The sequence below is a fragment of the Sminthopsis crassicaudata genome, chromosome 2 (assembly GCF_048593235.1).
Source record: "Sminthopsis crassicaudata isolate SCR6 chromosome 2, ASM4859323v1, whole genome shotgun sequence".
In the NCBI taxonomy this organism is placed as follows: domain Eukaryota; kingdom Metazoa; phylum Chordata; class Mammalia; order Dasyuromorphia; family Dasyuridae; genus Sminthopsis; species Sminthopsis crassicaudata.
The window spans coordinates 646322262-646335745 of record NC_133618.1 but is presented as its reverse complement, the minus strand read 5'-3'; the positions used below and the strand labels follow the sequence as shown (position 1 = coordinate 646335745).

Here is a 13484-nt window from a genome sequence, read left to right as displayed (position 1 = left end):
TTTTCTTTCTTATTGACAAGAGTTTTCAAGTATACCATTACTAGTGGCTCTATTCAGTGGCTACCAGAATTAATTTGTTTTAAAGACTTCAGGGCTTTGTTTGTTCAGCAATTGTGTTTTCCATAAATCCACAGAGAAGTCCAAACTATTAGAGCCACATTAAGTCAGAAATTGGATCCTCTCAAACCTGAGTTTCATCAAATCTAAATAATATGTAACTATAGACCCCCAAAGAGACAAAATTCATACTAAATCAGTACATTAAAATCACTGCTGCAATTTTGTCTTTAAAGGACAATGAAGGTAGTATAAGCACAAATTTAAAATACACTTTTAGAGAGGACTCCAAGTATTCCTTTTGAGAATTATACATATTTGGAAGGAGGGAATATTTATCACAGTTATCTCAAGTAGTTTTTTAGCACTTCTACTCCACTGAAGTTCATTGCTAAGATTTATTCTGATTTTTGATGGAAAATTCTTAACTTTATCCCAATAACTTAATTATCATTTAAGTGAATCTGTATCTTGGACAGTAGCCCTTTATGGATCATTCTTGAGAGGAAGAATCTCTGAAAGCCTCATTGGAAAGTACTTGTCAGGATAATAGACATTTATATTTTCTTTTTCAGAGTGGAAAAGAGAATTCTTTCCTTCACAACTCAAGACACTTGGGATTAGTTCTCTCCTGCTACAAATTATCAGCTTGGTCTTTTCTATACTAGAGTTTTTTTTTTTTTTTTAGTCCAATGTGTTTCTTCAAGTATTGTGACCTTATCCTGTAGCAAACAAGCCCAGCTTGGTACTTCATTTTGAGTACCTCATTTGGAGCTGGAAGGACTCCTTTTCAGCATTACTTTTCAGAAGAATTGTGACCTTTGACAGACCACTTAACCTTCTCTAAGCCTCCATTTCCTCATTTATGAAATGAAGAGTTGGGCTACATGCCAATAAGACCCCTTCCAGCTCTGACATTCTCTGATGCTGAGCCCTAACAATTTTCAGGCTGCATTAATTTGACTAGTTCCCATTAGGAAGTCAGCTTCCTAGAGATGCCCAAGTGAAATCCAGCAAATAGGTTCTCCCTTCAAACCCACTCTCCTTACCTCCAGGGATACTGTTTTCCATTTTCCACATCTAGATACCTCTGAGATTCTCCTGCTAGGAAAAACTAAATCCCCGAGGATACTAGATAGGAATGTCTAAATTCAACTTTATTTTGGTAGAATATGTTCATAATGTACAGATTTGATTGATCTGTATTACCAACACAAAATTATCAGATTCATATAGTGGAAAGAACAATCAATGAATTTGGAGTACAAAAAATATATTTAAATCCCATCTCTGTTGTTTCCTGCATGAATGACCTTGGAAAAATCAATCATACCTTCTAAGCCTCTGTTTCCTCATTTATAATATGGAAGCAGTAATACTAGCTGACCTCCAAGTACTATTCTAGCTCAAAAATCCTATGACTGTTAATACATTGGTTAATTCTCTGGGTTTTGGGTTGTGTCATGTAATAGAGCAATGATTATTAATTATTAATAATGATTAAATAATAAATAATGATTAAATGACTACCATGGTATTCATTAGAGAAGACTTATAGGAAAATCATAAGAATTGTTACTCAGAGGACTTAAAACAAAGAATATTTTACTCTTTTAATTCTACCTAGCTCTGAACCTCCTTTTGGATGAGGTAGCTCACAAATGCTAATCAACTATAAAAAAAGCAACAGAGTGAATTTAATAAATGGGTTCCTGTGGGTCAGAGACAAAATATTTCCTTGGATTATGGGATAAAAGAACTCTACATGCCTTTAATGTATATGAAAAGGAGGTGGTGAAAGATTTCTGGGGTGGAAATTCCTTTGGTCAGCATTGATTGCAACTCTACTGCTTTATAGATAAGACTGAGGGAATTAGTTACCTGAGGTACTCAGAGAATAAATGACTTTTCCAGGGTCACGTAGTTAAATGTTAAAGATGGGAGTTTGAACTCAGATCTTTTAAATCCAAACTTAACATTAGTGTAGATTGCCTCTCAATGTATATAATTACACTTTGAAAAATTATAAAGTGCTGTATACAACAAACACATTAAAACCGAGGTTTTTGTCTACTTTGGAAAACAACCTCAAAGATTTCACTTTCACTGGCTTCCAGTATTCTCTGGGTGCTTTCTCTCCAGGAACTTATGCCCTTAGCTAGGAAAATAGTTTGTATTGCTGGGGTCAAATATCTGCAGTATTTTCTTGCCAACTTGTTAAGGAATACCAACCTGACCTGGAGGTGGTAGGGGAATAGATTGTACAAAAGAAAGGGAAGCAAAGAATGGAAATGTTTTCCTATAAGTGGGATCCTTCAGCGTGGTGGAAAGATAAGGAGGAGAAACAGAGAGAATAATCTAGTAAGGTGAAGGGGAAAAGTCTGACGGAAGAGTACAGAGAGACACATTCCCCCTTCTTGTTTAAAAAAAAAAAAATAAGACCCTATAGCCTTCGCCAAGGTTGTTTCATGGTCAACTGTTTATATGATTCTCTTTCCCCATACACAGCTAAACTGGCCTCAGTGGAAAAATTCTGTGTCCACAGTACTTGGCACATAAAAAGTGCTTAATAAATAATGTGAAATACAGACTATAGCATGTGAGGTCCTACATTTTGTAATCCCAGTTACTGAGTGGCTGAGTTGAATGGATAACTTAGGCCCTGGAGTTCTGAACTGCAGTAGGGCTAAGTCAGGTGACACAGTACATAGAATGCTGGTCTTAGAGTCAGGAAGACTTGAGTTCAAAATGTGGCCCCTGTCACTTATTAGTGTCTGATCCTGCTTAAGTCACTTAGCTTCTGTCTGCCTCAGTTTCCTCCATTGTAAAATATCTCTATTTTACAGGGACAATAACAATACTTACCTTTTAGGATTGTTGTGAGGATCAATAAGGTAATATAACTGAGAACTTATGTGTGTCCTTAGGAAGTGGTTTGTATAACTATTTTATATATCTATATATCAAGCATTACGTAAAAATTTCTCAGGTGAATGCAGGTGTGAGTGGCAAAAATTTAAGAAGCTCTGTTATAAAGTACTTAGCAGAGAAGCTACACATAGTAGGTGCTTAATAAATACCTATTTCTTTTCTTCCAATTGGGTGTCCACAAGGCAGGGATGGGGACAGAGGAAATGATACAATATGAAATTAGTAAGAAGGGAGTAAGGTGGCTAAAATTTCCTTGCTGATTAGAGTGGGATCAGATCAGTCCCTTTACTTCCAGCCTCCATGAAAGCAGGAGAGCTAGTCTTTAAAAAAAAAAAAAAAAAAAAAAAAAAAAAGGAATCTTGAATCTCTCAAGCCTTAGAGCTTGTATTATTCTATATCTTTGAGGGTTACCTTTCTTTGTCTTAATAATTCATTCTCATACAGCACTTTAAGATCGAAAAACAGTTTAGATACACTTGATCCTCACAACACCACTACAAGGTAGGTCCTAGTATTTTTCCATTGTATACATGAGGAATATGGAGCTTAAAGAGGTGATGCCTTTTTTAGGACCAAATAATTAGCAATTATAGAAGGCTGAATTTGAACTCAGGTCTCCTTGACTCTAAATCTAGATTTTACTTGATTGACTGTGCTACCTTTCTCCTTCTACCTATAAGATGGATTTTAAAAAATAAGTTAATTTTCAGATTCTGGAAATATGAAATAATTTTTGAGAAAACTCCACTTTTGCCTTTGGGTAATCAGAAGACAGAAAATTTTATGGAAATTATTTCTTTATTCATCTTTCCCTAGTTGAGGTAGCTTCTATGCATGGTTACTGATCTTTTGTCCCTGATGATTATTGCTCCTTTTAACTAAAAATTAAAGATAACAAAAAGCACATACACACACTCACTTATACACACATGCACACAAACCTTGTAACTCAACCCTCGAGCCAGAATGAAATTAAAGAACAAGCTTATCAATTTCCTTTACTACTAGACACTTCTTTCCTGTGTTTCGAGATGAAAATGTTGAATACAAATGGGCCAGACAGTCAATCCTCTTCCTATATGACATAGCCTGAGAAATAGTGATTGAATGAATTTTGAATTCTGCTCTTTAACAACTAAGAATGAGAGTAAAAGAAAGAACTTCTCCCCAAAGCACTTGAAGTAAACTGTACAAAAGTGGAATAGGGATAAATGGAGCTTACATCTTACTCTTCACAAAAGGAAAAAGGCTTTCTGAGATAATGGGCCAGGCATTTATCAACAATGGCCCCAACTCCCTGGATTAAAATAAGCCAGGTAGCATGTCTGTGTCAGATCCAGCAGGAATTTTTCTAAATGTGTTTCTGAAAACCTTGGGCATCATATACAAAGAACATAAATCTAGAACCAAGAATCATGGAAATTCAGAGTGGGGAAGGGACTTTAGAGTTCATTTAATTTAATCCTATTATTTTATACATGAGGAAAGAAAAGCCCAGAGAGGCAATATGACCAGTCACATGGGAAATATGTACTTGTGTGTGAGTGCGGAAAATACAAAGAAAAAGTCATGGCATTGACAGGATTTCATTTGGGGGGAGAGCAGTTGGAGAGGTGGAGAGGTGGATAATAGAAAAGGACACTTTAGTGAGTTTGGAAGGAAGGAAAAGATTCTACAAGAAGAGGTGAAGCAGGTGTTCCAGGCATGAGAAAGAGCCTATGCAGAGGCATGGAAAAGAGAGAATGCATGTTGTGCATGGCCAATAGAAAGCAAAGCAGTTTAACCTGCATGAGGTTGAGTGATGTGATACGAGGGAGGAAGGCTAGTAAGGCTAAGAAAGGCCTTAAAAGCCAAACAGACAATTTTGGTTTTCAGATCCTAAGGAAAAAAGATGAAGAAGAAAATAAGCATTTGTATAGTAACTAAGATGTATTATGTGCTGTACTAAATGCCTCACTTCTTCTCTTCCTTTCCTTCTATTCCTTCCTTCCTTATTCTCCTGCTTCTCTTCTTTTTCCTTTCTTCTTTCCTTCCTTCCTTCCTTCCCCTCCCCCTTCCTTCCTTCTTTCCCTCCTTCCTTCCTTCCTTTCTTCCTTCTTTCCTTCCTTCCTTCTTTCCTTCCCTCCCTATCATGCAAACAATTATATATAGAATAGACTAGAGAGAAGAGAGAATGGGGTCTCCAACAGGAAATGTGAGAAATTATAAGGTCTTGAACGAATAGCATGTTGATCTCATGAGTGGAGAACAGGGTGTCAATGTGAGATATTGTGAAGTTAGAAGCAATAAGACCCAGTAACTGATTGGATCTGAGGGAAAGGAAAAAACCCAGAATCATTCTGGTGGTGGACACGGAGGACTGGAAAGACTATGATGCTCCCAGCAGATAAATGAAAAGCTCTACAGTTGGATTGAGGAAAAAAAAATAATTGCATACATATAGCATTGGAGATATATGACTAGATTTGAGTCTGCATGAAAATGATCTGGGGTTTTTAGTTGATTGCAAGGTCTGCATCAATAAGTAGTGAGACAAAACATAAGTAAAATTAAAATAGTTTTAGGTTTCATGAAAAGATGCAGTGTTAGAATAAGGACAGTTTAGCACTGCTTATAGTAATGGGTGGAAATTAGGCAGATATAGGAACCATGTAAAGAAATATCTTTCTAATACTTATTTTCCAAAAGGAGGATGGGCTGCCTTGGGAGATAGCTTTTCATGATCAGATATCATACAGGAGAGGTTGGATAACCCTTAAAGAGGTCATTTCTACTCAGGCACAGTTTAGACAAGATTAGAGAAACTCCAAGATTACTTGTGAGGCAGCTAAATGGTATAATGGCTAGAGCTCTGGGAGATTCATCTTCCTGAGATTGAATATGGCCCCAGACACTCACTTGCTGTGTGAACCTGGACAGGTCACTTCACCCTGTTTGCTTCAGTTTCCTCATCTGTAAAATGTAAAATTTCCTCCAGGAGGAAATGGCAAACTATTCTACTATCTTTGCCAAAAAAAAACCCTATGTGGAGTCACAAAAAGTATGACATAACTGAACAACAAAAAGTATTTGGTAAAACAAGGAAGTCCCTTCTGGCTCTAATATTCCCACGTTCTGTCATATGTGAATTATACTTAACGGTCTCCAGTCACAGCTTGCAGCACCATGTTTAGGCTCGTCAGGATTTCCTCTTCATCTTCAACTTGATCTTTGTTTCCAAAGAGTTTGAGACCTTCCAGATGTTGGCTAAGGGAATCTGGTTCAAAAATAAGAAAAAGTCAGTTCAAAAGTTCCTAAGGAGGTCTCTCCTGAACTTTTCACTTGGGCCAGATCATGACATAATTGTCAAATTAGCAGCATTTATCCACCTTCCCATATTTTTTTCCCTTTCTCCCATTTCCCTTTAATTCTTTCTTCAGGTTTCTCCACTGTTCTTAGGCTTCCTGAACCTCATGAGTCAATCACACTATAGTGTGAGTTAGATCAATATTAGTATTTTACAATATTAAATAGAACCTAAAGAGAGGAAAGATATATATATATATATATATATATATATATATATATAGCAGTGAAGAGCAAAATTGCTGGCACTGTGTAATCAATATGAGCAAATATAGGTCATGGATGTAGTCCTGGACCTCTTTAAATGTTACTGTGTAAGTGACTGCCTACTCTGTATATTTGTAAAATTAGATCTTCCTCATTTAGATTTACAGTATTTAGACATAAGAAAGGACTTAAGATCTAAACCAATCTCTTTCATTTTACAGAAGAAGAAACAGCAGAGAATTTGATTTAGAGAGTTTGAAGAGCCAGAGTATTTGAGGCTGTTTCCCCAAAGTCACATAGTTACTAACTAGAAAAAAATAGGATTTGAACTGAAGTCCTTCATACCGAGGGCAGCTGAGTGGTGTAATGGAATGCTGGTCCTAGACTTAGGAAGGGCTGAGTTCAAATCTGACATTAGACATGGACTAGCTGTGTGATCCTGGGGACAAGTCACTTAACTCTGTCTGCCTCAGTTTCCTCATTTATAAAATGAGTTGGAGAAGAAAAAGGCAAACCGTTCAAACTGTTCCAACATCTTTGCCAAGAAAATCCCAGATGAGGTTGTGAAGAGTCAGAAATGACAAAAAATGACTGACTGACAACAATCTTCAATATTACACTCCCTGCTGAGATACAGTACAAAAAACTCTAAGCCACTCAGAACAACAGGATATCAAAGTAGAATACATCTAAGGAATCAAGGTTTAGTGCTGTTAACTGGCTATGTGACCTTGGACAATTATAGCCCCTCCATAGGTCTGTGCTTCCTCATCTTTTAAATGAAAGGGTCACACGAAATGATCTATAAAGTGCCTCCTAGCTATGACAGCCTGTAAAAAGCACTGGAGGTGGGAGAAGCAAGAGGAGGGGTGAGCATCTGCAGTTAAAAAGCCCCTGAGAACAGGTCAGTCAGGGGTCAGTGAGACAGTGTTCCATTCTAGTCCCGATATCCTTAATGAGCTCAATTCATTATGACCTAGAAAATCACTTTACTCTTGTATCTCATCAGATTGTAACTGCATTAGGAGATTTTAAATTAAGTTTCTAAGGTTTGAAAGTGAGAAGGGGACAAAACAGAGGCTTCACTTGGATGAGCTGGTTCTGTATGTAGAGCATGGAGCCGGCATCAGGCTGGTCAGGCAGAGGACCAGGACAATGGTAATTAACCATCCAGATGTGGGGGATTTCTCCAGGGGCTGATCAGCAGAATTATACCATATGCATAATGACGCTTCTAGTCCTTGAAAAGACTCCATATGGTGAGAGTCCGGCCCATTATCAAATTACAACTCACACTCCCTGAGCAGGGGGAGGGAAGTGCTTGTTTTCCCCAGGAGGAGATGGCCTGGGGCCTAGACTGCAAATGCCACTGGAGGAGGGGACGAGAAAAGAAACCCCTACCTTGAATCTGACTCTAATTCAAAATGTCAGACCATTTTCTATTCTTTCTGTCCACCTTTTCAACTTTCCTTAGTTAAGGCTTTGCTTTTTGGACGTGGAACCTGAGTCCTTGTCTAAAATCAATCATCTAATAAGCATGAATGTTCAAGGCATTGTGGGAGACCCTGAGAGTCCAGGGAAGCACATTCATTGGAGAACACTGGGCTTTAGGGAAAATGGTCTGTCAAAAAAAAAAAAATATTGTCCATCATCACCCCATCTATCATTTACATCCACATGAAATTAGATTGAAATGAAATTTGAGAGCAAACTGACATGGAAAAGAATGTAGAAAAAATTAGGAAATCTGTTTAGGGTGGAGCAGGAACCTAGGAACTAGCAAATCTTTCTCTGATGTGCCTTCATGATGGTGAGAAGCTCAGGTTGATCTCTCTCTCTCTCTCTCTCTCTCTCTCTCTCTCTCTCTCTCTCTCTCTCTCTCTCTCTCACTCACACACACACACACATATATGTATAAATGTATATATATATATATATATATATATTTAAATTTCTTGTCTTAGCACCAGCAGTCAGACACCTCACTGGGGATGCCTTTTTAGTCATTACTGTAAAGGTGATTCTCCTTAAATAGTATGGGGCCCAAATTTGCTGTACCCTGGGGATGATTTTTCATATAATGTGTGATTCTCATCTTTAGGAAATACAGTATCCTGCAACAAAGGATGAAGCTGGAATTTGGAGACCAGGGTTCAAATCTGGGCTCTAGTACTCTAGCTGTGTGTAACTAGGGGCATGTGGGCAATCTCTTTGAACTTAGTCTTTCTTTATTTGCAAAATGGCAACATTAGGCCTTGTTCAATATAATTCTAGAGTTTGCTGAGTTCCTTTCTTTTTAATGCTTTGTAACCTGTAAAGCCTTACAGAAATATGATTTGTCCTTGTCTCACTTGGGGGGGAAAGTCATGCACATCTCAAAAGATAATTAGCAACTCAAGGCAATATGTGTTAAGTGCCCAATTAGAGGTGAGGATTCTAGATGGTCAGGGGAGAGCACTGAGAGTAGGGAAAGGTAATAAGGCCTTCGTGGAGAGGGGGAGATCAGCTAGACTTTGAAGTCTATTAAAATTGGGTGAATTCATATTTACATGACAGGTGATTTAAGAGTGAATAGAGGAAAATGAACTATGAAGCATTAAAATCTTTGTAAGTACTGATGATCATTATATGATAATTTGATATTCTGAGTCCACTGTCAATAGGAAAAGTGCTTCAAGGAAAAGCAGATGCATTGAGCTTTTCCTACTTTTACTAAGTCTCCTACTTGCCAGCCAATGGAATGAGATCAGAAGAGGAGCTTTTGGCCATGGTACCAACACGTATAAAGAATGAGCTCCTGATGTGGGCCTTCTTAGTCCTAAGGGGATAGGAGAGATGGTGATCACTACCCCTTTCTCTTTGATACTTGTGTTGATTAAAACTTTAGACCATGTGTTCAGACCAGAGCACTGGAGTATGAATCTATATGTGTTCTTTTTGGTCTACATGACCTTCTATGAGTTTCCTCATAAGTAAAATGAAGGATCCATTCTGACTTGTATCTCCTATGATCTTGTTCTCTTTTTTCATTCTTTCCATTTCCACTGAAGGTGAATATAGGGTTTTCCTTGACATTTGAGAAAGTTCCTGATTGCCTGAGCAGAATGTGGTTAAAGTTAACTTCGGACCATAAGTTAACTCCAAAGAGTAAAAGCTTGTAGGAATGTGAAGGCTATGGGGGATACTCTTCACTTCCAATAATATCCTTTATCAATTTAACCATCTAGGAGAAGAGACTTTTGGGGAGAGTTGATCATTGTCTTCAAATATTTGAAGGGAGAGCTGTTACCATCAAAGAGTGGTTAGCTGTAAAGGACAGAACTGAAAATATTAAGTGGGAGTTACAAATGGGTAGATTGTAGCTTAGAAATGGCTTTCTAGCAAGTAATCTAGTCTACAGTTGAAATGGATTGCCCCAGGAGCTAATGAATTTCTCAAAATTAGAGATCTTTGACTGCAGGGCAGATGACCATTTGTCAGGATTGTTTGTTATGGAGGGGATTCAGGCTGCAGCTGGGGGGTTGACTTCTCAACTCTCACAGTCAGTCACAAACTCTCAGTCATTGATTCTATGATTAGAATGATGGAAATTTCAGGATACATAGAGCAGTTTGGTAGAAGAGAGAATTTGTATGTCTTTTGGCTCTTCATAACACAAATGATCACATTGCACAAGACTGACAAGACCCATATATTTCTCAGCCCAAGTACTCATATATTTTCATGAGATGAAGGTCATTTAGCTCCAGGGTCAATTTATTTTCTTTATTTCTAATGTATTTGTTTATTTAAATCTTAAATACAAAATAGAAAAAAAATAGAAAAAGGAAAAAAGGGGAAAAACAATGCTATGTGCATAGCAGAAGAGACTTCTAAATATATAACATTAAATTTCCATCTAAAGAAATTACATATAATAATAGGTGTATGCAGAACTGTCCATCTTTTTGCTTCCTTGTTTTTTTTTTTTGTTGTTCTCTGAAGCACACTTTTATTTTATTCTTTTTCCCCCTTTCCTTCTTGCCATTTCTACCTCAAAGGCAGCAATTAAGCACGGATATATTTATATATATTTATATACACATCCACATTCACATCCACACACCCCCATCCATACACATCCATACATACACATGCACTCACACATGTTATATTTTCCTATGTACACATGTGCAAAACATGCATATATACATATGCATATAAAATACATCTAAACAATATTAATATAATATGCATGTAATATCTCTCTCTTTTGATTTAAACTTTTTAAAACTTTGACAGTGTCAGTTTCATCTGGCCTCTTGGAAATTCATCCTAGAAAGAAAAAGATGCTCCTTATTACTGATGTCAGAGTCTGGAACTAGTGTAGAAACTCCAAGGAAACAATACTCAGTTATAATCAGGCATATGACTATATACTAATAATGTCCCCGACTCACAATTTCATTATATCCTTTGCTAACTCCTAATAATACATTACTCATAGAATTGGTCTAAACTTCTACTTTGATATTCAAAGTTCTTCACAATTAGCAACACTCAACTTTTCCAGCTTCATGTCTAACTTCTTCTCTGCACATATTATCTACATATTCAGGTGGTAATACCTGCTCTAACCTGTACATACCATGAGTATTCTTGCCTTTATCCTTTCATGCATGTTATTCTCTGCCTGCAATGCCTGTCTTTAGAAATTCTACCACCTATTCTTGTCAACAATGAAGTTCCACTTATTCCTTGAAGGTTTCATCCTACCATGTCAACTGGAAGCATTCTCTTTTTCTGAAATCACTCTAGCACTCCAAGGGGAGCTCAGAACTACCTGACTATGGCTAAATGAAACTTTGCAACTGGGAAGGTAGGATATTCACTGATGGCTTTAACCCAGTAGTGGATAGCAGAGGATCTTTTAAGAAGATAAGGGTTTCTTATGGGGAAATTTCAGATAAAAGGGCATAGGAATTAAGGGAACATCAATCCATCTTTCAACAAGCAGTTACTCGATTTATATACTAATTATTAATTAATCCACTATGCAGCGGGCGCTATCCTAGGTGCTAAAGATACAAATAAAAAAATGAAACAGTCATTGTAATCAAGATGCTTATAGCTTAACTTTCAGAGAGAAACCTGTTTTCTTTATTCTGGTTGGAATACAGTTTCTTAATTAGTTATAGGAAATCAAGTATTCTGAATGAGTGAAACTTTCTAATGAAAAGTCCAAGGAGAAGAAGAAAAAGCTGGAAGTGACATTGCTCATACCCAGTCATGATAGGTCATATTATTAACCAGAAAGTCCTTTAAGGCAGTAACAAGGCCACTATCTCATTTGGTTTAGATGGACTTGAGTGTGGTTTTTTCACTATAACTATTTGTATATTCATCTATTCTGAAAAGGTGTACTTGAATCTAAGACAGCAGAGCACTTAAGGCTAATTACCTACTGAATGTGAGATAATGGTTCTATAAGGATATACTTCTGGTAATGTGATAGCTCTCCTCAAGATTGGCGCTTGCTGAATGTGTGGTGGTGAGGTAATAGTAGGCAAGGATTGGAGGGCTGAGGGAAAGAGATCAGAGTCTCTCAGCCACAGTACAGCTGAGGAGAGAAGACTTCAGGCTCCAGACTTCATAGTCCAGGATCTATCTATATTGAACCATGTGGCAGCTTGCCTGCTTCCTTCACTTTTCCTCCTAAAGACCAAGGACTCTGACTGATCCTGAGGCCCTCTGGAGAGCTAGTCCAGACATTATACTATCACATTCATTGAACACTTAGCATATGTTGCTTAGTATTACTGCTTTTCTTTTTCTGTGTTTTCAATTAGGTTGTAATCTGTATCAAGCCAAAGATCTTGTAATTATAATAACTCACATTATTTCATTTGATCTTCAGAACACTCCTGTGAGATATATGGTTATCCCTTCCACATCAAAGGGGATAGGAGTATAGCACTCCCTCAATTTGTAATTTTTTTTTGTATTTCCTTCATACCAGAGAAGAAGTAATTTTTTTCTTTTTTTTCTATGGAGTGTTTACAGTATTTTATTGTAAAATTTGCATTGTTATTACACAATTGTATATATATACATATATACACATACATACATATATGTATGTATATGTATATGGGTGAGTGTGAATTTCTGAGTTTCTAAACTTTTTTCTGTGTCATCTGCTGGCCTTTGTGTATCATCTGCAGCTTCCATAAAACTCTTTCAAAATTCTTATTTAATTTCTTATGTTGACCCTTGATATATGGAAATTAAATGGGGAAAGTTATGATGAGGCAGGGATAACTATTGTGCTGATATAATTATATCCATTTTACAGTTGAAGAAATGACTTGCCCAAAGTGACAGTTTGAATATACAATTGTCATCACTAGATAATTTCATTCTGGAGATTATCTAGCATAGCCTACTCATTTTATAATAAAAAGAACCTGAGTTCCAGAAAGATGAAGATCTTTACTCCAAAATAAACTGCAAGTGAATACGGGAGGTGATTTTACCTATTTTTTCAAATAGTAGGACACACTACATACACATTATTATTATACCATTTTACAGATGAAGAAACAGACTTGCTGTTTAAATGACTTGAAATATTTCTATGGTAGTCATGTGATGAGATATATTTAGGTAGGCTCCTAGTTTCCTCTTTTTAAAGTTCTTATGTCTTTTTCAATATGTCTATGTTGCCACTTATAATACATATAAAATACACATACAAATATATGATTCCCGCATTTCTTTTATTATATATTGTGAAGATTAAATGTGGTAATATTTACAAAATGCTTAAAACAGTTCTTAGCCCATAGTAGATGCTTAATAAATGCTTTTCTCATATTTTCCCCCACTTTTTCCCTCAACATTAGTTAGTGGTGATTCACTGTATGTGGCTGTTAAGATTCTGACTTTTCTGGAATGAGATCAGA

At 36.7% G+C, this 13484-nt stretch overlaps 1 protein-coding gene across 1 annotated transcript in view; it reads right to left on the bottom strand.

The window, feature by feature from the left end:
* Positions 1-13484, bottom strand: part of LOC141558851 (rap1 GTPase-GDP dissociation stimulator 1-like) — a 71854-nt gene that overhangs the window by 37649 nt on the left and 20721 nt on the right. The window contains exon 4 of the mRNA XM_074296652.1: positions 6128-6244. Within this exon, the coding sequence (XP_074152753.1) occupies positions 6128-6244 (117 nt within the window). The remainder of the gene's footprint in view (positions 1-6127; positions 6245-13484) is intronic.